The sequence below is a fragment of the Dasypus novemcinctus genome, chromosome 7 (assembly GCF_030445035.2).
Source record: "Dasypus novemcinctus isolate mDasNov1 chromosome 7, mDasNov1.1.hap2, whole genome shotgun sequence".
In the NCBI taxonomy this organism is placed as follows: Eukaryota; Metazoa; Chordata; class Mammalia; order Cingulata; family Dasypodidae; genus Dasypus; species Dasypus novemcinctus.
In genome coordinates this window covers 89,109,445-89,132,841 of record NC_080679.1, presented here as the reverse complement: position 1 = coordinate 89,132,841, position 23,397 = coordinate 89,109,445, and the positions used below count along the sequence as shown (strand labels likewise).

Sequence of the window (23,397 nt, the reverse complement as noted above, 5' to 3'; positions counted from 1 at the left end):
TAAAGTAATTTAAAAAAAAAGGAAAAGCACAGCATATATGTAATGATATTTTTTAAAAATCCTTAACATGTTTGACAGAGTAGAAAGTTTAACCTTTACTTAAATATTTTAAAAAGCACATCACAATTCACCTGCGAATATTAAAATGGAGATAACATGTTTTTCATTGTTGTATCTTAAACAACAGCACAAGGGAAACGTCTTTTAAAAATGTAAAGCATTTTGGCATTATTACTTGGTGAAATAAATTTTCAGTGACTCTCCATCTGCTGAAGAGAGTGGGAAAGCCACTCCGGAAAGCAGTAGAGGTTGGATTAAAATAATGGTTTTAAAAGTGTGGCGCACAGTCCCTGAGACCTTGCCAGGGTGTCCTTAAGATCAAACTGTTTCTACAGTAAGTCTAGGATGGTTTTTGCCATTTTCACAGCGTTGATCTTTTCACAGAAGGCGCAAAAGCAATATGAGTAAAACTGCAGGTGGCTTAGTAGGTTCAAGACGGGGCGCCAAGCTGCACTGGTTATTCCTTATATTCTTCACCACCAAGCATTCACAGTAATGAAAAGGTTGTCCTTGGTGAAGCAGCAAAATTTATTAATTTTAACCCATGAATATGTTTATTTTTAAATATTCTGTGTGACAACATGAGAAATATGCATAAAGTGTATTTCTGTGGCACGCCACAGAAGGAAAAGCAGTTGTGCCGGAGAACTGAACTGTCCTTTTTTTTTTTTTTATGGCACACCATTTTTACTTCAAAGAATGATTGACAGCAAAACTACTATTCCACCTTGAGTATTTGGCAGACACTTTCTTAAAAATGAACAAAGTAAGCTTGTCACTTCAAGGGAAACAACTGTCAGTATTTGTTGTCAATGATAAAATTCGAGGTCACAAGAGAAAATTAGAATTTTGAAAAACTTTCATCTGCCACCCCTGAGATTAACAGTTTCCCATTACTTAAAGAATTTTCTGATGAGATTGATGGTAATATTAACAAAAGTGATTTTTCTGATATTGTATCATGAAAATAGGGAGATTTGCATACCTCAGTGAACCAATATTTTCCAAATGACCAGTGCATATATAACAAAATCAAGCATGGGTAAAAGAATCATTCAAGACCACAGACCAATAGATCTGAATGTAACAGAATATGAAATGTTCATTGTTATGGCTTCAGATTCCATATTATAACCAACCTTTACCACTTGTCTAGTTTTGGTATAGTATGATAGAAGAATGTTCACAATCATCTAAAAATCATCTAAATGCTCCTCCCTTTCCCTATTACGAATCTATGTGAGGTTTGGTTTTCTTTATGAAATTCAACCAAAACAAATATGCAAACAGAGTAAATGCAGAAAGAGAAAAATAGTTTCTTGTACTAAAATACACATTTTAGAGATTTATAAAAATGCAAAGCATGGGGTACTTCTTGCTAAGTTTTTGTTTTGGATTTTTTCACAAAAAGATGCTATTATAGTAATATATAATGGATTTCTTATTGCAAAGTTAAATAAATCAATAATACTTATAAATTTTCTCAGTTTTAATTTCTAAATGATAAATACAAACATAACTCACATAAACTAAAGCTTTTTGGAGTCTTAATCATTTTTAAGATTTTAAAGAGTTCCTGAGACCAAGAATTTTGAGGACCTCTAGACTAAAATAGTGGGATATAAATTAATCAGTGTTCATGAGAGAAAGAAAATTAACACTTACTTTGAGCGCTTGTTATGTCGTGAGCTCACTTAATCCTCACAATCACCCTACAGATGAATCTTATCTCCACTTTAGGTGGCGAGAAAGTGCTCAGAGTCAGCCATTGGTCAGAGGCTGTGATTTCAACACAGGTGTGAAAAACCCCACACTCTTTTCTCTTACCCTTCATTGCCTCCATCCCATAATTATAAGTGTGGATTGATCAAAGGATTGACTTGTCATGTTTGAGCTCTTGGTGTGCATAATATGTGCAGGGGATGGTATCTGCACAGAGAAACTGGGAGAATTAGGGATATGATGGGAAAGGGGAAAATATCATGTTGCAGTAACAAAAGAACTTGTTAACTGTAAGTTTAACTGATGGTACATTTTGCCAAGAAGAAAAAACCTCATATGAAACATTTCTCGAGGAGAGGCAAATCGACCATTTCAAGAGCTCAGCCACCTTCAGGTCCCCATTCGCTGCAGCTTGCACGCTGCTCTGGCCTCCCTTTGACCACACTCTCCTGTTGATAATAGCTACTGCATACTGAGAGCGTCTCACGAGCAGGCCCGGTGCCAAGTGCGTCGATTCCGCATCTCATCCCATCTTTACTACCCCTCTGTGTGATCGGTATCGTTATTCCAAACTTACAGATGAGAAAACTAAAGCTCTGAGAGGTGAAATTATTCACCTACAGTCACTTATGAGTGAGGGGATCGGGACCTGAATGCAGGGCTGACTCTGAAGGCCGTGCTCTTGCTCTCTAGGCTGCTCTTCTACCGAATTTCCGTTCCCTGAGGGCTGGACTCAGGTCTTTTTCTTCTGGATATTCCCATGCCTAGCACGATGCTTGGTCAATTTTCGGTGATTGAATGTACCATGAAACACAGTAAGAGCAAAATAAAGAACCAAACTGCTTTCACGTGCCAGAAGCCTGATGAAGGACAAGACCTGCTGCCTGATTGTTAACTCAAAATTCTGGGCTGCCAGCTTGGCTGAACATCCAAACTTGTTAATTTTAATTGTTTTCTCTGGTGATTTTCCATACCAATGGTTTCCCATGGTCATTATTATACTTTATGTTATGACACCTTATCTGGCCTGTGACAGGAAGAATGATTATTACCCCTGGGGCAGAGGTAACTCTTTGTAATCCTGGATGAGACAGTCATAGCAGACTGTCCACAGGAGGAAGACTACAAATTTTAGACAGGTACGACATTCTCTGATTAAATGAAAAATAAGAAGAGTAACAAATGATCCACCAGGGTGTGGAGTTGTATGGGAAATCTATACATCTGTATGATTGTCTTGCAAGTTCACATTATCTGTAACAAAAATACATATTTTTAAAAAATGGTATGGGTTGGGGGAAAAATACAGCAAATGTAAGATAAGGACTATAGTTGGTAGTAATATTTTGATGATGCTCTTGCTTAGTTTGTAACAAATGTTTCACACCCAATGCAAAGAGTTGGTGGAGGGGTGATGTATGAGACTCCTGTGTGATCTTATGTATTTTTATTTTGTAAGTTCACAATCTTTACTATACGCTTATTGTTTATGTGTATTCATGTGTGAATGATATACTTCAATAAAAAATCAAGAATAAAAAATAGGAAGAGGCATTAGGAGATTGCTAGCACAAGCTTAGGGTATAAACCATCATATCTGTTTCAGAGATCTGTTTGTTCAATGTTTCAGAAACTTCTAGATGCCACCTGGTATGCATTCTTTCTTTCTTCCCTAGTAATAGAATTCTGTTTTTACTTGGGGGCAGCAATGTGCTTCCCTTGCAACTAACTGTGGCCATGTAACTAAAGTCCTGCCCAATGAGCATACTAGATGTAAAGTAGTTAAGGGCTTAGTTTTGGACCAAACCAGATGTTGGTGCAGACCACTGTTGAGTTCCGTGACCTTGGGAAAATTAATCTGCCGATGATTAGTCATGTGGCCTTCAGCAAATTACTAACCTCTCTCTCAGTGCCTCTGTTACTTCCTCTGAGTATAGGATGATGAGACCTGCTTTAACCTGCTGCTTTTTTGAAGACTGAATGAGATCAGGTATGTAAAACCCTCGGCACAGAGCCTGGGCCAGAACAAATAGCACGTTTTTAAAAATAAAAGGATAGTAAACAATTTGATTTTGAAGTTGTGATTGACTGATGACCGTGCAGGCAAGCCATCACAAAGTTATTTGCTCTTCACCATCACCTGGATAACACAAGGTTTGGATAGTTGATTATGGCATCACTGCCTAATTTTCTACGAAATCAATAGCAGTAAAGGTCACAATGGACTTCTCTAAGCAATAAAAGAAACACAAATTTCCCAAAGTATGCCAGAAGATCAGCAAAAAGTACTGTTTTGGCAGCAGTCATGTTTTGTGGAGAAAGACATTCTAAGAAAGTGTGGTCACTCAGCGTCAGACAGTGGTGATCATTGTGGATAGAAAGTCTCTGAGGGGTTGGGGGTGGCCCAGTCAAGTCGAACCTGCAGTGAAGGACCTGGTCCCCCTGTTTGCAGAGAACAAAGCCAAATTCCCTACATCCCACACAGCATCGACACAGGAAAGTAGATGCTGCAGGTGCTACGGGACCCAATGCTGGAACCATGGAGTTAAAGAGGACCTCACCTTGGCTCCAAACAGCCCAGGCTACCAAGAGAGCTACTGAGATCCACTCAGGGGGGATGCCAGGGAGCTCGCAAGTTCCTGGCAAGTACAGCTTTGAGTGGGGTTTTCTCTACAGAAAATCAGTGCACAATGGCGCCAACGAATTATTTACTTACCTACAAGGGTTGGCGACTTCTTCTGGCGTTGTTTTCACAAAAGGGGAGACAGGTTTCTCCACAAAAGAACCAAAGCCAAGTCTAAAGTTGCTAGTTAATTTAGACATCTCCTTGGAAAGCAGGGAGCCCAGCTCTTTGATTGTGTTGAGGTCATCGTCCATGGAGGCCGAGAGGTCCATGAGGTAATACAAGTCCACCGGGTAATCCTCGGTCTGGCGGACGTGCACTTGCAGGGTCTGCTCAGCACCTGCAAAGCCCCAGCAGGGAAAGCCAATAAATAAACACACGCCAAGGCTTCCTCCTAAGTAACCAGACTCTGGGCCAGCTGACTATTTCATTTCAATAAGAACATACTGAAGATACTTATGATTTCATGAACTTGGTAGTAAAGTGTATGAATGGACGCGCCCATAGAAAATCTTTCAGGAGTGAGATTAGAGCTACTGAAGGAGGTGGAAGTTGGGATATTTTATATCCCCTTGGGAAAACTGGCATCCATTTAGATGGAAGATAAAAGGGAAGCTGAATTTTTATATGTGGTTTTAGAAAAGGAGAACAAAATAAAGGGGAGTTTAAAGCCTACATTATAACCCTTGAAGAAATGTGAAGTAAACCTTTGCAACATTTCAGTAATTCAAATGGTTACAATTAGATGAGGCTCTTTTAGTAACACATTTAGAGTATAATTGACCAATGTGAATAAAGAAAAGTGTTAACCTAGCCATTTTCTATTTCCTTAAGAAGAGGAAACTTGAATCACAATAATCAATGACATGTAACACAATACAAAACATATTAGCAGAATAGTGGTATTACTGTTAGATTTATTTGCATGAACTAACAAAGAAGAGTGGTTTCCTCTCTTCTATCAAGAAATCACAACGTACCTGGTCTTAATGTAAGAATCAGGCTTTGAGGTGCAATCTGAACAATGTCAGAGCTATTTTTCTGTCTGCCTACACTGAGAGGCTTATTTCTAAGTATTTCTACTTGGGAGACAGGGTTTTCAATGAAGGTTAACTGACATCCTTTAGCTAAGAGATTTGCTGGGGTATCACACCTTTCACCAACTCCAGAAGAATGGGTAAAATTCTAAAAGAGAAAAGAACAATAAAAAGACAGGTTTGCATTTCTTAGTAAGGTAGTACCAGCAACTGACTATTTTTTCCTGTGGTGCTAGTTAGGCATCTTGCATACTCAGTATATCCTAGTCCTCCATGAATGACATTAATTGTAAGTCAAAACAAGTAATAGCAGAATAACAAGTGTACTGTCGGTAAAATTCAGAGTAAAATTGGAGTCTCCTTCTAATTACATTCAACCGAATTCCCTGTAATGCTTTGCTGTTGTTTTTTTAATGCCCAGTTCTTTAAAGTTTCTCCTGTGCCACATGACCCAATCCTTGAAGCAGTTGGGTCCAGAGAGTAGACATCATTCTGTGACTCTGCAGGTTCGTGGAATCCTAGGGCGGTCGTGAGCTCTCCTAGGGACAAAGAGCACCTTTTCTGTCCATACCTAAAGGGCAGGGACGAGGACCTCTCTCTACAGTGCTCTGGACCGGTGTTATTCATCTATGTGGTTCCTTTATATTACAGGATTACTTTAATACAGTTGACCTCTTGGGTTCTTTAAACTCAGTAGCTGGAAGTTCCCAGTTCAATGCCTTTTAGAACTTTCTCCAAGATTTGGAGGTGTGGAAAGGAAGTGAAAAAGAAGATAGTGTAGAAGAACAGTTTTTGACGCAGGATTAAGGAGTTTCCCAGCTCCCCCCAGACCCACCTGGGCCAGACCAAAGGCTTATAAACCCCAGAATGCGCAATACAGAGAGCTAGAGCTGAGGGGAACACCTGTCTTTCCTCTTAGCCAAGGCTGCTCTCGAGCTGTGAGGCTCAGGGCACACTCCAACTTGAGGCCCACCGACTCTTATGGTTGGAGAGGGTGCTAAACCAAGGCTTGTGTTGTTTTAAAACTCATCCTCTAGAATTCTAAGCCACACCTGCTGTTTTCGCCAACTAGGAAAGTTTTATTTTTTCGGAAATTAGTTTTTGGGAATATGATCTGTTGTCTATTACTGCACCCTACCATGACGTACCCAAAGCAAAATGGTAACAATAACCGCATTCCCTCCCACTGAGCGAGATGAGGCTTTCTCAACACAATGTCCCATTACCACCTGTAGTCACAGACTTTGCCCAAAGATCGGAGATGGGCATTAACTAGAGAACGAATTTTCTATCTTTTCTAAGCAGCGGCCTCATTTACTCCTTGCTCCAATTGCCTCAACTGATACACTGATTACTTCTACCATTAAAGTGACCTCTTAGACTAATCTGCCTTAAAGTTTGACAATATTTTGCCTACCAAACAAGCAAAGCTATCATCACTGAAGCACTCCGAAGAAATGCTAAAAGGTGCAACTATTTAAACTTCTAGAGGTAGGCGTTTTGTTAGATTGGTTGTTTTACATCTCTGGCATGAAAATAATACTGTCTTCCTCAGGGAATCAATGTCCAAAAAACATGTGGGTTTTCCCCTCCTTATATATTCTAACCTGCTTTTGATAGATGAGCTCGAAAAAATATAACTTCTATTTGTGTCCCCATCAGTCAAGCCGTGGGGGAGGGCAGGGGGTGGGGAATATAGTCAGCATGATGGGAGCTTGCTGTCGGTGATGCCGTCCTCCAAGAAGACACATTAAACTTGGAATTTGGGTCTTAACAGTTACAGCTGGTTCTGAAGCAGGCATGTAGGTTTTTTGCCCTTTGAGCATGCTACTCAGGTTTTGCTGAACCTGACATTTGTATGGTTTGATTTGTGTTTAGATTCTCTTTGTGAGATTCAGTGGATAGAGAATTGTTTTAACTCAGGAAGCTAGGGCAGCTCTTTGCTACCATGAATCATTTGCAGATTGCTGTGTAGTGTCACAGGACAGGGAATGGCTTAGGATGATTTCATATAGTTCTCCCAATGTAATTTTCAAGAGAACTGGATTACATCTAAACAGGAATATTTACCCCAAACCTGGAATGCTTCCTTTCAAGCCCAGCAGTGTTTCAGAATGTATCCTGGTTCCCAGACAGAAAAATGAAATCTGATGTATGTTTGAATTTACAGAATGTCATCCCCATGATCTCATTATTCAGAGATCCTTGGTGTTTTTCAAGCAACCAGTTAGAAATGGCTTTAAAATAAGAGAAGGCATCAGGTAAAATAAAGGATCCTGAGTTAAGTATTTTCCAGAATGATCTGACATCCACTGCCCATTCTGCAATTTGCTTTGGAAAGTTATCACATGAATGACCCTTTGATCTATAATGCTTCAGTTTTCCTTTTCTGATTTATTTGACTCCTACAGACATCAGGAAGCTGCCAGAGCCATCACTGGTGGAATTAACATAAGCATAGCTGCAAACATTTAAAAGAAAAACCTGTTGAGGTCTTTTGCTTTACCTCCTGAGAACACCAGGCACACTGAGGTCCAATGAGTAAGCAGTCTTCACAGGTTTCTGCACCTCCAGCGGCACAGCCACCTATGTTTAAACCCAGCAAGATGTAAGGGATTAAGCACGCTTTCAGTCATTCCTTTCACGAGACCTAAGGCTCTCAAAGTTCTCGAACAAACTAAAACTCAAGTTAATTTTCTTCTTCAAAGATCGGGCCTCAAAAATGTTAAGCTTTTCTTAAGAAAGTTCATATTTCGCGTTTATTACCTTGAAAATATACCTGTCTAATAAGCCAAAATTATAATGCTTTTTCTTAAAATGTGAACATTTCTAAATGTTCACAAATATAGGATCGTCATATTTATCTTATCAATATTTGCCACTTTAAGTTTTCAAACTATTTGTACCCATTAGAAATGCTTCTTTCTTAAATGAAGTATGTTTCTATTTTTAAAATAAAATCTTTTTTTCCTTTGAAGGTTATTATTCTTAAGTGGAAGGCCTTGTACAATAAAATAGAAAGTTAAAAAAAAAAAGTGTTGTCACCGTTGTAGTAAGAACTGTGTAGTCATGCTGTTTAATTTTCCTCATTAATATGCCTGTGCAACCTTTGTATTTATTTACCCTAAGCCTAGAGCATTCACTGTGGGAACAGCCCTGCTTCTGTCTGTAATTCGTTAATGCGTTCGCCCGGTGGCAAAAGAGCATTTGAACACATCAAATAAAAAATGACTTCAGATCTAGTTCCTGAACCAAATGACAGGTTTGTCAAACACACCACGGAAGCAATATCGGAGAACGTAAGTCTTACCTTGTACGCAATCATTCCTTCCTAGAAATAGAAAGAACAGGCAAAGCAGTTCAATCCCCATTCGTTTTCAGTTCTCGCTGCGCAGACAGATTAAAAAATGAATTACTTTCAACATTACAAGACCAAAGCTTGTCTTTCTTTCTTGAAGTATAAAATTTTAAATACTACTTACACTGTTTGGAAAAGAAACTTGAGATGTAAATTTAAAAGTTTTCATTAAGACAAATGAAAACAGAGGCTACCTGGACAGGTAAAGAAGAAAAGCTGTGTTTAAAAGCAATTTCAACATGATTTACTTCCTTGTTCTCCTTATAAGGAAGGCAGGTGTACAATCACCAAGTAGGTGGGGAAATTCATTCAGTAGAAATATTTATGTAAATTCTATTAGTCTCTGCTATGAGACATCCTAAAGAAAGGTAATCTCTAGTGAAAAATTGATCAATGAGACATCAAAAGAGTAATTGAAATATGATCAAAAGTTATTTCTAAAGTAATTTTAATTTAATGTAAACAGTAAATATATTAAATAAAACATATATAAATAGGTTATATGTGAGGAGGATGAAACAATGATCCCAACGAAAATACCTGAGATTTTTGTATTCCATTGTTGAATCTGTAGCAGAGAATTGAAATGAACTCTGAAAAATAAAAATAATTATTTTACAGTCAAATTGGAAGGCAGGTGATGAAAACAAGATACTGTTCTCTTGTTTTTAAAATTGGGGTGGAAGATATTTTTTTAAAAAAAGTGATACTGGAAATAAATGTAATGTATGAAATCAAATTAGACCAAAATTCGATTTACAAGTTAATCTCAAAATGACAAAAACAGAAACAAACAACAGTGCCCAAGATTCTGAGTCCTTCAGTAGGGACCGAGTCCTCTTTTTTCTGGGCCGTACCAGCTTCTAGCACACCTTTTAGCTATATAGACTGTATTTATTGCTGACTTAAATGGTGACAAATTTAAAATGTAATCAATCTATGGCTAAATTCATGAGCTTGATTGTATTTTTTCCCAAGATAGTCAGGAAAGTGTTTTCAAATTTGTAGATACTGCAGACAGGTTTCAAATACTCCCTTCATACATCATGTTGGTTGAAATAAGCCAGACATAAAAGGACAAATTTTATATGATCTCGCTAGTAGGAAATAATTAGAATAAGCAAATTCATAGAATCAGAAACTAGAATACAGGTGACCAGGGGCTGGGGTAGGAGTAGGGAATGGGAGACTATTACTTAAATTGTACAGAGTTTCTATTTGTGGTGATGGAAAAGTTTTGGCAATTGGCTGGCAGTTATGGCTGCACAGCATTGTGAATGTAATTGACAGCATATATATATATATATATATATATATTTTTTTTAGGTACATTCAAGTGTATATTCAACAGCATATATATATATGTGTGTCTATATATAAATTATATGTATGCATTTGAACATACCTAAAATTTCCTCTTTTAACTACAGCCATGTGTTAAAAGAGGGAATTCTAGGTTGTATGTATGTTAGTGGAATAAAATTTAAAAAACAACAACAGTCATAAGCTGTACAACACAGAGAACCCTAATGTAAACCATGGGCTGTAGTTAATAGCACAAGCATAGAAATATTTTTTCACCAATTGTAACAAATATACCATGCTAATGCAAGGTGGTAATAATAGGATAGTATATGATGACTCCGTCTTTTATGGATTTTTTTTTTATAAACCTACAACTTCTCTAACAAAAAGAAATACTTCATCACTTCCTAAAATGTCTGGCTATAGACAGACTTCTTTGAGACTGGGCTTATGAACTGGGAGATTATATTTTAAAGGTGTATTTCTAGGCAAGCATGTGAAACCTGTAAAGAGAGGAAAACTAATTATACACTACTCAGGTTCTTTTCAGAAGGCTATATTCAGTTTTGAACTCCATCATACACAAGAACCTGGAAGAATCTTGCAGAGAAAAATCAGAATTATTAGAGTTAGAAAATATGCATTTTGGGAGAAAAATAATTATATGAAATCTGTTGGTTTAGCTAGAAAAGAAAGATAGAGGCCCAATTTGTCTGTGCCCCTGGTATTGCTTCCAATTTTGTATCTGCTATTACCTCTCATTCATTCTCCATCCATTCCTTCAACAAGTATTTTTAAAGCATCTACTGAAGTGGACTTGGCCCAATGGATAGGGTGTCCACCTACCACATGAGAGGTCCGTGGTTCAAACCCAGGGCCTCCTTGACTCGTGTGGAGCTGGCCCATGCACAGTGCTGATGCACTCAAGGAGTGCCCTGCCATGCAGGGGTGTCCCCCGCGTAGGGAGCCCCACGCGCAAGGAGTGTGCCCTGTAAGGAGAGCCGCCCAGCGCGAAAGCAAGTGCAGCCTGCCCAGAAATGGTGCCGCCCACAAGGAGAGCTGACACAGCAAGATGGTGCAACAGAAGGAAGCACAGATTCCCAGTGCCGATAATAAAGATAGAAGCAGTCACAGAAGAACACACAGTGAATGGACACAGACAACTGGGGGGATGGGGGAAGGGGAGAGAAATAAATAAAAATCAAATCTTTAAAAAAAAAAAAAGGCATGTACTTTGTACCAAGTATTGTTCACAAGCAGAGGACATGTCAGTGACAAAAGTCCTTGACTCAAGAAACATATTTTCTATGCTTCATGAAGTCAACATGAGGAGACAGATATTTAAATTCAGGTAGTGAGAAGGGTTATGAAAAATGATAATGCTGGGTAAAAGGAAAGAGGGATAGGGAGTGGGTGTTATTTTATTTAGGGTAATCATGGAAGCTTTACTTGATCAAGTGATAACTAGCAGAGCCTTACATGACTTGGGAAACAGAGCCAAGTGCAGAGACCCTGAAGCATCCTAGACGTTTCATGTTCAAAAACAGTGGAGTGCAAGAAGGGAGAGGGAGGTTAGCACATGAGGTCAGGACTGGAGGCAGAGGTCAGAGCATATGTGGTCTTGACCTTGAATTTTACCCTAAATGTGGTGGAGTGTCTGTGAGTTGAAAACAGGGGAATGATTTTTAATTTATATTTAAATAATGGTAATTACATTTAGTTTACATTTTAAAAGAATCAATCTGGCTGCTGTGGAGGTTAGAGCAAATGGAGCAAAATTAGAACGTGGGACACCAAGTAGGAATTTATTGCTTTTGTCTAGGACAGGAACAATGAGGGCTTAGACTTGGATGTTGGTAATATAAGAGGAGAGAGATAATCAGAATATAATTTGAAAACAGAATGTACTAATGGATTGGATGTGACTATGAAAGAAAGAGAGGTTTTTGTCTTAAGGAACTGCTGGGATGGGTTACACTGGAGAAGATGAAGGTTTCATGTGGAGGATGGGAATCAAGAACAGGTTACGTGTGAGATGCCTAAAAGATAATCAAGTGAAGATGTCATATTGATAGCTCAATATAAGTCTGAAAATGGGGTTGGTGCCAGAGTGTAAACTATAAATTTGGGACCATCAGGATGGAGATAGTATTTAAAGTTATGAGGCTGAATGAGACCCCCAAGGATGTGAACTTAGATAGGGAAGAACTTTGAGGGCTGAGCCCTGGGACATGCCTATATCTAGAGGTCAGAAGAAGAATCAGCAAAGAAGTGTTATCAAAATCATGCTCCTTCTTGCTAAAAAGGAACCTGCTTTTATTGGGAGACTATTCTCCAAGGGCATCTCATGTTTCCGCACATCCTGCAACAGAGGTACTGGCTGCCTTTATTAAAAGATGTCTGTAAAGTGAGCAGCCCCTGAAGATAGAGTTAGTGTTTATCTTCAGGGCAAAGGGCAGGCATGCTTACCACCAATTAGAAAAGATTCAGCTCTCCTAAGCTCAGAATTCCTCTTTGTAACACAGCCATTGCATGTACAGGTGTCACCTCTCCCTCATTGTGTCACCCTGTGGGAAATGGGCTCAGAAACTGGTGAAAGAAAGTGCTGGTTCTCTGGCTACTGTTATTGCTGTGAATAATAGTTCTTTGTCTCTGACCCAGGTATCTCATGTCTTCTGCCAGCATCCATGAACCTTTAGCAAGCTAATTGGTATGTTTGCAAGTAAGATAAAATTTTAGACCTTTTACAGTTCTCGACCATCTCTGACTGTAAATCCCCATCTCTTTCTACAGACTGAATATGTACTTTTCAAACCTCACTTTCAGTGATAAGAAGATCTTGCATTCTGCAAGACTTCCTGAAGTACCTTAGATTGATCAGTGCTGCTCTGGGCCTCAGAGGTCTTCCCATGTACTGGCCTTCCTAGAAGCCACTATCAGGCACGTTTGATGAGTTGAGATCAGGCATGTCTGAACAGCTCTTGGTCTACCTACTCCTTCGAAACTTTTCTCTGGGGTTCTAGCTACTAGCAAAAATCTGATTCCTCTTCTTTCTGAGAACAAAATTAGATTACCTTTCCTGGTCTGTCTCACAGTTAAGAGAATCCCAATGACTAGTTATTGTCCATGGAAAATGAGTAGACTTGGAGTCTTCGTGCCCCTCTGCTAACTGGATGCTGGTCTAAGGGAAAGCCAAAAGCTCAATTTTACACGGTGTTTGAATGGAGTACCCTGTATGAGGTCATGCAAAGACTTCCATCCTAGTCCCTAAAATCAGACATTGCATTTATTTATTCACTGCCTGTCCCCAACTGCAACCCCTCCAATATTAATTCCTTCCCCCCACTTCCAAGATTTTGCACATGCCATTTGTGCTCCCTGGAGGTCCTTCCCTCCATCTCACTCCTATCACTTGGCTAACTCAGCTCAACCTCCAGGTCTCAGGGTAAATGTTAGTGCTTGCCAGAAGACTTTTTTGATCTCTCCCTTTCACCAGTCTTTATCCAAGATAGCCCTTTTCACTTTGTTTATAATTGCTAAAATACTGGCCTGTTATCCTATTAGGCAGTGAGTTTCTTTATGGCTTCATTTATTCAACAAATATATATTGAATTCATACTATGTAACAGGCAGGGACTGAGCCTTAGTTATCTTTATATTCCAGCAAGTAGCACAATGCCTGGCACTTAGGAAGTAGTAAAACTAATATTTATTGAATAAGTGGATGAATTTTATTACTTGTCTAATATATCATCTGTTACAAAGAAGCTACTCAATTTTGAGTAAACCAATGAGCAAATGAAAAATGGTGTAGGAAGGTACATAATGCACTTAGGAGAAGGAAAAGGTATCCCCTGCTTGGAATGTGATGAAAGCTGAGAAAAGGCTTAAAATGCAGGTTGGTGAGAAAGGGCAGAAGTTAAGAGAAAATGCAAAGTAGAAGAATGCTATGATGGTGGCGGATTTGGCCCAGTGGTTAGGGCATCCGTCTACCACATGGGAGGTCCACGGTTCAAACCCCGGGCCTCCTTGACCCGTGTGGAGCTGGCCCATGCGCAGTGCTGATGTGCACAAGGAGTGCCGTGCCACGCAGGGGTGTCCCCCGCGTTGGGGAGCCCCATGCGCAAGGAGTGCGCCCCATAAGGAGAGCCACCCAGTGAAAGAAAGTGCAGCCTACCCAGGAATGGTGCCACACACACGGAGAGCTGACACAACAAGATGACACAACAAAAAGAAACAGATTCCCATGCCGCTGACAACAACAGAAGTGGACAAAGAAGACGCAGCAAATAGACACAGAGAACAGACAACTGGGGTGGGGGGGGAAGGGGAGAGAAATAAATAACAATGAATAAATAAATTTTTAAAAAAAAGAATGCTATGAGAAAGTATCATTCCATTCTGTTTTCACTTTGGCAATGCTCTGGACAATTTGTACCTAGGCTATTAAGCACAAGGAAAAATATTCTTACTTCCTGAAGGTGTGGTGTCTGCTATAGTCACCGGCTTTCTCTTGGAAAGTACCTTGCTCAAAACTCTGTGGGGGGAGGTGGCCATAGTAGTTCCTTGAGCAACCAACCCATAAGGTGGTCAGCACCCTATAAAATGCCTTGGAATAAAACCGTCTCCTTAGCTATGTCAACAAGGTTAATTACTTCTATGTCTTTATCTGCGGGATTTGACCTGGGAAATACAGACAAAAAATCAGGGGTTGGTTGTGGGAGTTATGTTGGAAGGATATATACAGAGAGGGCTTTTGAATGGCGGGAACATGATGCCTCAGAGTGAGCCAACATTAGGAGGGATTGGCGGCTATAAGGAGACAAAAGTCCATGGCAGGGGACAGCCACACTGAGCCTCAGGTGAGGTGCTGGCCTGAGAGTATCAACAGCAAATGCAGTAGAGAAGCGTTCCTGAGCCACATGAAATGAAGAATATTGGACTCAGATCCACAAACCCACTCTGCTGAGGAGAAGGGACATGACCCAGCCCTAGAGCTGCCATGAACGTCAGATGGCCCTCCAGGTCAGATCTCTCTGAGGTCAGGCTCTTCCTGGACTTCCCCAGGATCCTATCTCCATTAGAGTAGTGTGTCTTCTTACCACAAATTCCCATTGCTTGTGGGGGGTTGTGGGAGTGTCTATATTCCTTAAAATCAAAAGATCTTGTATTACACCATCTCTATTTCCAGATTAGGTCGGTTGGGCCCATGGGATGGAATCCAAACCCAGGTCAGGAACTCTCACTACCTTGGGGAGTCTGACCCTCTGCAAGGGGTCTGAGCTGAGGCATAGGTGAGTAGACAGAGCACCACAGAGCACCACAGAGCTCTGAGAAGCATCACCTTCTGCACTCCATCCTCCAACTGGCCCGCTAGGTCTGCGCTTTAGAAATGGGCTGCCTTCAGCTGAACCTTGACTCCAGGAAGCCCTGCAAAGCCATCTGACTCACTGTATTTAGCTCGGGTGGCTCCCCAGACTCATCCACTCAACCACAAAGAATGACAGTGCAGTTCCTGCTGGGCCAGCTCAGAACACTCCCGGGAGAGTAAATGCTAAGTAAACCTGGCTGGGAGCCAATCCAAACTCTGGGGACCTTAGTGACGAATGTTAGCTACTGGGATGCCTTTGCTGTGGTCCTGCCAACAAGTACCAGCCAACAAATCTTCCACCTCCAGCTGCCTTTGCATGAACACATCATAGTGAGTAGTTAAAAGAAGGCTGCTTAAATTGATGCTTTGTCTTTGGGACTGGCCCTCACGTAACTCTGAGTGTGCTGCACTGCACAGTGGGGGACTGCAGAACTGTGTGAGTGACCTGTGCATGTACGTGACATGGAAAGCAAGGAATCTGGAGGAGGTCACCTTTGATTCACATTTCAAGACCTTCAGAAGAATTCTCTGAAAGAGGGATATTCATTGGTTTCTCATTATCCTCATTATGCATAAACATAATGCTCAAAATGTGCTAAGTGCTAGAGAAATGTTTTGTCGCATAGGACTTTTGCTCTAATCTGAAGTTTGTATCATAAAGCCTTTGAGATGCCCAGGTTAGAAGGAAGTGGGTATAGTGGGAAGAGTTTGGTTTTTGGATTTAGAGAGATCTGGATTTGAATTTTAGCCCTGCCAGGTCCTACATCATATTCTTGGGGATAACATTCACCACTCGGCACTTTAGGTTTCAGATAGTGAAATAGTGATAATAGCTATCTTTCAGGATTATGGTGAAGATTTAATTATATAATTCAGGGGCAATCCAGATTTTGTGGGGCCTGAAAATTATATGATTTAGATTGGCTCTCTGAGAAAAGGAATGCAAAGTTGCAAATAATTAATGAGATATGAAAGTGAATATTTATTTAAAATGAGAAGGAAAACAAAACACATTACTAAAGTCTTGGCCATTCTATTCCCTTTGTCCTTGACATCTCCTTAGGCAATAGATCAGAAATGCTAACCTAGAAATGATTCCTGATTTTTAACCTGCCTTCCTATCGCCACCTGAAATGTCTTGAAGCTCCCAGCATCAGGCGCTCATACAAGTGAGGGTTCTGGGCTGAGGCTTCAGCTGTGTCCTTGTAAACCTTCCCCTATTTTACTCAGGATTCTTGTTCATTGTAGTTCATTTTAATGGACACTTAGCATGTGCCAAGCACTATTAAACATTTTATTAGAGTTGCCTATATTTCCTTCTCACAAAGCCCCTATGAATTGCAGATTATTTTATCTCTGTTTAGCAGGTGAGGAAACTGAAGCTCAGGGAAGCTAAGTAACTTGCCCAAGATCACACGGTTGCTCAATAAGCAGAGGCTGAGTTCAGAATCTTGTGCAGGGAAGCGGACTTGGCCCAGTGGATAGGGCGTCCGCCTCCCACATGGGAGGTCTGCGGTTCAAACCCTGGGCATCCTTGACCCATGTGGAGCTGGCCCATGTGCAGTGCTGATGCGCGCAAGGAGTGCCCTGCCACTCAGGGGTGTCCCCGCGTAGGGGAGCCCCACTCGCAAGGAGTGCGCCCCGTAAGGAGAGCCGCCCAGCGTGAAAGAAAGTGCAGCCTGCCCAGGAATGGTGCTGCACACACGGAGAGGGGATACAACAAGATGACGCAATCAAAAGAAACACAGATTCCTGTGCTGCTGACAACAACAGAAGCGGACAAAGAAGATGCAGCAAATAGACACAGAGAACAGACAATGGGGCAGGGGGTGGGGAGAGAAATAAATAAATAAAAATAAAATAAATAAATAAAAATAAAGAATCTTGTGCAAACTCCCTGCTGGGAGATAACAGAAAATTTAGGGTTACTACTCTGCATGAATCATAACAACAATGTCAACAAGAAATGAAATTCTACAAGGAACTTGTAAACTATGTCTGTCTGTCTCTATATACTTAGTTCCAGCTTTAGCACATATCTAGTTACCTTCTTTTTCATTTTTCATTTGTTGTTTACCCTGTGGATTATTTACCACCCAAAATGAGACAGAAGTGTGGGTCCACATCTTACGATCCAGTTTTATTCCTTCCTGATCGAAGCCCAGTAGAAGTCACTTATAAACAAAATGAATCCAGCTGCTCCACCCTTCAGGGCAAGTGGAAAGGCTAGTTCCGAACCAGGGGAGACCTTCAGTTCAGGAGAGGATGGTGCTGGGCATTTCCTTTGGCTGGAAGATGACTCAGGATTAACTCCTCAGCTTTGAGCTGCACCCTCCCTCCCTCCTCCATCCCAGGCCCCTAGCCCATCCACCCTCTTTGGAGCTCAGTCCAACTCTGGTCGCATTACCAGGTAAATGAAGGCAGTTCTCACTTGGCTAATCTGACACAAAGCTCTAGACCTGCTTGAGCTCTAGACCTGCTTGAGGAACCCACTCACCTCAGGTTCTGGAATTATTTTGAAGTCTAAAAGAACCACACTCCTTCTGCCCTTTTACTTTGTAGAATAAATCCAAAGATGAGATTTTCCAGAAAATACCAGTGAATGTGAATATACATAGTGTTATAGACTTGACACTGATAACTAGACTTTTCTTTATGCCCCTATTTTTCTATCTATGAAGCAAATGACAAGAAATCCATGTGAACAAACCAAGAAAATTGGTTGCAAAGTGATTTGTGATTTGAAAGCGTCCTTTTCCTTTCCTTTTCTTTAAGATAATTTGAGCAGTCTAACAATGGGATAGGATTCCTTGGTTTTTAGTAAGTATTTTCTCTCCTGAGCACCATCCTCTTTCTTCTGGGGCTACAGTGGGCACTGCCATTCCTAGTAAAGAACGTTCATTCATTCACTCATTCAACAGTGTCTACTGAGTACCCACCACACAAACACACAACAATGTCAGGTGGTGATACATCTTAAGAAAGATAAGGGACTGTTAAGAGACAGAGTGGGCACAATGGGGTGGCCAGGCAAGCTTCTCTGATTAAGATAGCAGTTATGCAGAGTCCTGGGAAGCAAGGGAGAGGGCCACGTGGCAATACTGAAGGAAGAGCAGGCCAGCCCTCGAGCATGGCAAGTTCAAGGCCACTGAGCAGGTGTGTTTGAGGAAGAGCAAAGTGGTCAGTGTGGCCAAAATGGAGCAAGCAGGTGGGCATGAGGAAGTGGTAGGAGATAGGTCAGAGAGTCAAGGGGGCAGTGGGGCAGCTCACTAGGGAGGACCTTGGGGGTGATGGTAAGGGACTCAGGATTTTTCTTCTGAGTGAGATGGGAAGATTTTATAGGGTTTTGAGAGCGCTTTCTGAAGCTTAGGTTGTGAAAGGATCATGCTTGAGCAGCAAGAATGGAAGAAGGGGGACCCAGCTGAGGCTATGTCAGTGGTTGAGGTAAGAGATAATGATGTCTTGGACAAAGGTGGAAACAATGGAAATAGCGAAAAGTGGCGGGGGTCTGGATATACTTTCAAGAGAGACAGGATTTACAAATAGATTGCTTGGAGGGAGTGAGAGAAATCAAGGTCTCAGGGTGTCTCCAATTATAATGGAGGCCTCTGTTCAATAACCCCCATCACTAACAGGTTTCTTCAGATACATCAGAAAGACATTGCACAATATCTACAAATTATAAAAGTCACAGTGAGCTGTAGTCTACCTTGATAAACTGTGGAGTCATAACTGGGCATTTTTTTGGCAGAATGGAAAAAGTCAGAACTATGCAGGAAAATTATCTATTGTGAGATTGTCTACATGCTTGCATTAACATTCCTTCAGTACAGTAAAAGTCTGACAGCTGCATCTAGTATTCTGGAATTTCCCATGACTTGGCATTCAGAGAGCGAAAGAAAATATGGAAAATTCCTGTTGTCCTATAATCCTCACTATATGCAATTACTGGTGGGCTATTGGGATCAGTTTCAGAAGCAAAAGAGTCTCCACTAACAGGTCCTTCAAAATGTACTCCTCATCAGGCCACTGTAAGAGGCAGGTAAGATGGCTATATTATACTCTTAAAAAGCCTTGCAAAGTGGGAGGATTTCAGATTTCTTTGACCTTAAAGATGCAATTTATGCAGGTACAATAGCAAGGAAAGTTGTTTTCCTTATAAAATCTGGGAGAAATGGTGGCCAAGGATTAAATTGAGGAGGGTTCTTAAGGAGCTCCATAGAGGATTTTTTATTTTCAACAGCTTTTCATGGACTTTTCAGATTGCTACTGATACTCACTGAATCCCATCATCAAGTTTACACAAAATCAAATAGAGAAAAGGAGTGAGTGTGCTGCAAACATCCAAATCGTTAAAAAGGCAAAAGGGCTAAACAATAAATGAGTCTAACAAACTACTGCAACTTTTCACTAAGCTGGTGATGATGTCTCAAGAATTGGAAGAGGAGAAAGAAGAAAAACTTTAAAAGCAAATTGAGCTAGCATCTGATTAAAGATGGTATGTTGGATTTTTACACTACAGCAGAAGTAGTGAATCTATATTGTTGGGTCTAAAACTATTTGCTCCAATGAGCTGTCAGATATGAGAAACTTGTTGGAGGGAGTATAAAGACTATGTCTGCCCTACCTGCAATCTCTGTTGTCTCATGACTATTCTGAATGAAACTGGTTGCAGATTAGCCTAGTGCCTGCCCCCTTCCCATGTCAGGCAGCTGAAGAGAGAGTACCAGGGTATTCACCAATGTGTACTGCGAAGAAAGCCTGGACGATAGTCAACATTTATTAAAGTAAGGAAGTGAGTTTTCTTTCTATCAAGGAGTTCAAGACTTTCAAGTTCCAATGAAAAAACACACAATTGAAAATTTTCGATAGAAGGAAATTGCTGTTAGGTTCAAGTATTTTGGTAGACTTATTTGGGGCAAATAGTCCTTCTACATTGGTGAAATTAAGATATCTTGGGGGTCAGCAAAATAATACCTAGTAGTATCGAAAATGCAGCTATGGGACCTGGTTCCAAAACAAAGCTTGGTGGGGATTGTTAGGTATTTATTACATGGTATAATTTGGTCTTTCAATGGTTTAGAACAGGAGTTCTAAACCAAGAGTCCATGAACTTGAACTGAAATTTTTAAAAAAACATTCTTGTGGGGACGTGTTGGCATGGGTGTGATATATTTATTAAATAATACATAGTTTGGTGTGGCCTTAGTAAGGGGTCTGTAGTTTTCACTTGACTGGCAAAGAGGTCCATGGAACAAATAAGGTTAAGAACCCCTAGATTAGGGCCTAAATTTTAGGCAATCGAGTATTAGAAGGACAGGATTTTAATGCTAATACGACTGACAATGATTTATTTTTACATAGATTGGTAGAGAAGAGCACCATTTCCCAAACCATGTTCTGAAGAGCACTGCTAATCTTTGCCCTGATAATGAGGTGTTCCTATAGTTCATTTAATGGAGACTATTAAATCCCTCCACCAAAAATCCACAATGCACATTAACCCATTAAACACTGTAAGACGCTCCACTGGAGAAAAGCGCTTCCTTTGCTTAACAATTAAAATAGTGTTTATGTAGGGAAAACTTTTTCTCTTCATGTACTTATTCCCATCCCTGGGTTTTAGAAATTCTAGAAGAGAGGATAGAGATACGGAAAGTCATGAAATTTTACCTCAAGTAGTCCCAGAGTCAATCTAAAAATTGTCTCATGATAATATTGGAACCAGATTTCTTAAGAGAACCCAGGTATGAATTCATTTGCTTCTTGCTTCCTTTTGAATGCCTAATTCAATCCAAAGATCTCTCACGATGGATTTTCCTGGAGAAAATTCTTTCTACAGAGATCCCAGAAGGCAGGTCTGTTCTGCTGACAGTTCAGGGGACGCATCTGGGGTAGTGATAACTGATTGTAAATCTCTAAACTCAGACCCAGACTTCAACCTTGACTACAGAAAAAGCCTGGATATTACAGTTTTAGTACAGAATGACCTTTCTGGTCTCCCTTCTGAAATGGATTTCTAGCACAGCTCACTGTGGCCCCTCAAGGGGGTTGCTTTCCTGCCACACAACTCCCCACTCTAGAGTCTACCTCTTGCCTGCCCCTTTTGGACACAACAGTGCATCCCTCTGCTCTCATCTGTATGTCTGCCCATCTACCCTTCCCATTTACAGAAGATCCAGAATTCCTTTAAGGTAGTAGCATTCTCCTCTTTGAGTGAGAAAGTATGCATTGAGTTCTAACTTATTTTCTGTTTTCTCAGGACATCAAGATGCACAGGATCAAGCAAGGAGGGAACGATCTGCTTAAACCTGGAACAATTCTCAAAAGGGCTCGTCTTTCACAGAAACGAGGATCTAAGTGATAATATAAGAAGTGGGTAATTTGTCCACCTTGTAGGATGACAAAATAGTAAAGAAATAATCACTACAACTCCTTCTGCTTGATTGTCCAAGAAAAAGTAAGATATGAGGTGGGGGTTTTTAAAAAATTGAACCCAAGAGCAGATACAGAAAAAAACCATGAAGTCATATATTTTGAAGATATATTTGCAAGCCTTCTTTTCATATTTCTCAGATAAACTAGATCTTATTCCTTTGAATTCCACACAAATGGTAAGATGGTAGTCAGAAATCAGAAATCTCAATTTGGAATGATCTAAAACTAGGAAATACTGAGGTATGAAGGAACATTTACTTCATTTCATTTCCCTAGATTTGGAATGAGACAAAAATACAGTTGGAACATTTTTAGACAAGCTTACTCTAAAAATATGATATTGTATTTTTTAAAAATATATTTAGCCTCCTTCATGGAAAATTGCATGTACAAATTCCTTGGTCTTGATAATAGCCCTAAAACAATTATAGCTAACATGCATATGGTTCTTTCTATGGTCAAGAACTTTTCTTCAACACCATGAAGTTAGGTGATACTATTTCCCCTATTTTAAAAATAAAATTTTAATATAGAACAGTTTAAAATTTACAGAAGAAAATTGTAGAGATAGCACACAGAGTTTCTGTATACCCCACACCCAACCTTTCCTATTATTAGTTTCTTCCACTAGTATGATGACATTTGTTACACTTAATAAACCAATATTGATTCATTATTATTAGCAGTCCATACTTTATTCAGGTTTGCTAGTTTTTCCCAAATGTCCTTTTTCTGTTCCAGGATCCCATTCAGGATCCCACATTACATGTAGTTGTCATGTCTCCTTAGAAGAAAAAAGCATGGCTCAGAGAGAGGTTAAATATCGTATCCAAGGTCTCAAAGCTTGTAAGTGGAGGAGTTGGTCTCAACTCCAGGCAATTCGATTCCAGGTGTGTGATTCCCCTTTGTACTAAATCACTGTTACCCCAATAGCATAATTTCAACTTGAGTTATGGATGTTATGTGCCAGTGCAGGTGGCAGAGTAGCAGAGAGGTAAGCATAACCGACCCACCCAGGTGACCCCCTGGCGTCCATGACCTGACCATAGTCACATGGGCAATTTTCAGATCTAGAACAAGAGCTATCTGACTCTGGGAGCCTTGAGTAAAGCCTAGAGGCCTGCCCTCCAGGTCCATGCCTCCTGAGGGCCCTCAGATGTGCTGATTGTGCACCCTGAACAGGTTACAAAACCTTACTTAGCCTTGGGGTACTCACTTTAAAAGGGAGCTGTTTCACAGAAATTTAGACCCCTAGGGCTGCCATAACCAATTAGCACAAACCAGGAGGTTTTAAACAACAGAAATTGATCCCCTCACAGCTTTCAAGGCCAGAAATCCACAGTCTAGTTGGCAGGTCTGTTTCTCTGAGGGAGAACCTGGTCATGCCTCTCTTGCAGCTTCTGGTGGCTGCCGATCATTCTTGGTGCTCCTTGGCTTGCAGATGCATGTCTCTAATCTCTGGCTCACCTTCACATCACCTTCT

The 23,397-nt window shown here is 40.4% G+C and overlaps 1 protein-coding gene across 3 annotated transcripts in view; it reads right to left on the bottom strand.

Annotated features, from left to right (window-relative positions):
* ITGB6 (integrin subunit beta 6) overlaps positions 1-23,397 on the bottom strand; it is a 150,199-nt gene that overhangs the window by 63,294 nt on the left and 63,508 nt on the right. For 2 of the 3 annotated variants that reach the window (XM_058300799.2, XM_004463888.4), the window contains 6 exons: positions 9,341-9,393; positions 8,925-8,994; positions 8,753-8,829; positions 7,949-8,028; positions 5,386-5,590; positions 4,499-4,745 (listed from right to left, as the gene is read on the bottom strand). In XM_058300799.2, the coding sequence (XP_058156782.1) occupies positions 4,499-4,745; positions 5,386-5,590; positions 7,949-8,028; positions 8,753-8,813 (593 nt within the window). In that variant the 5' untranslated portion in view covers positions 8,814-8,829; positions 8,925-8,994; positions 9,341-9,393. The remainder of the gene's footprint in view (positions 1-4,498; positions 4,746-5,385; positions 5,591-7,948; positions 8,029-8,752; positions 8,830-8,924; positions 8,995-9,340; positions 9,394-23,397) is intronic. The other variant, XM_058300800.2, reaches the window with a different exon arrangement.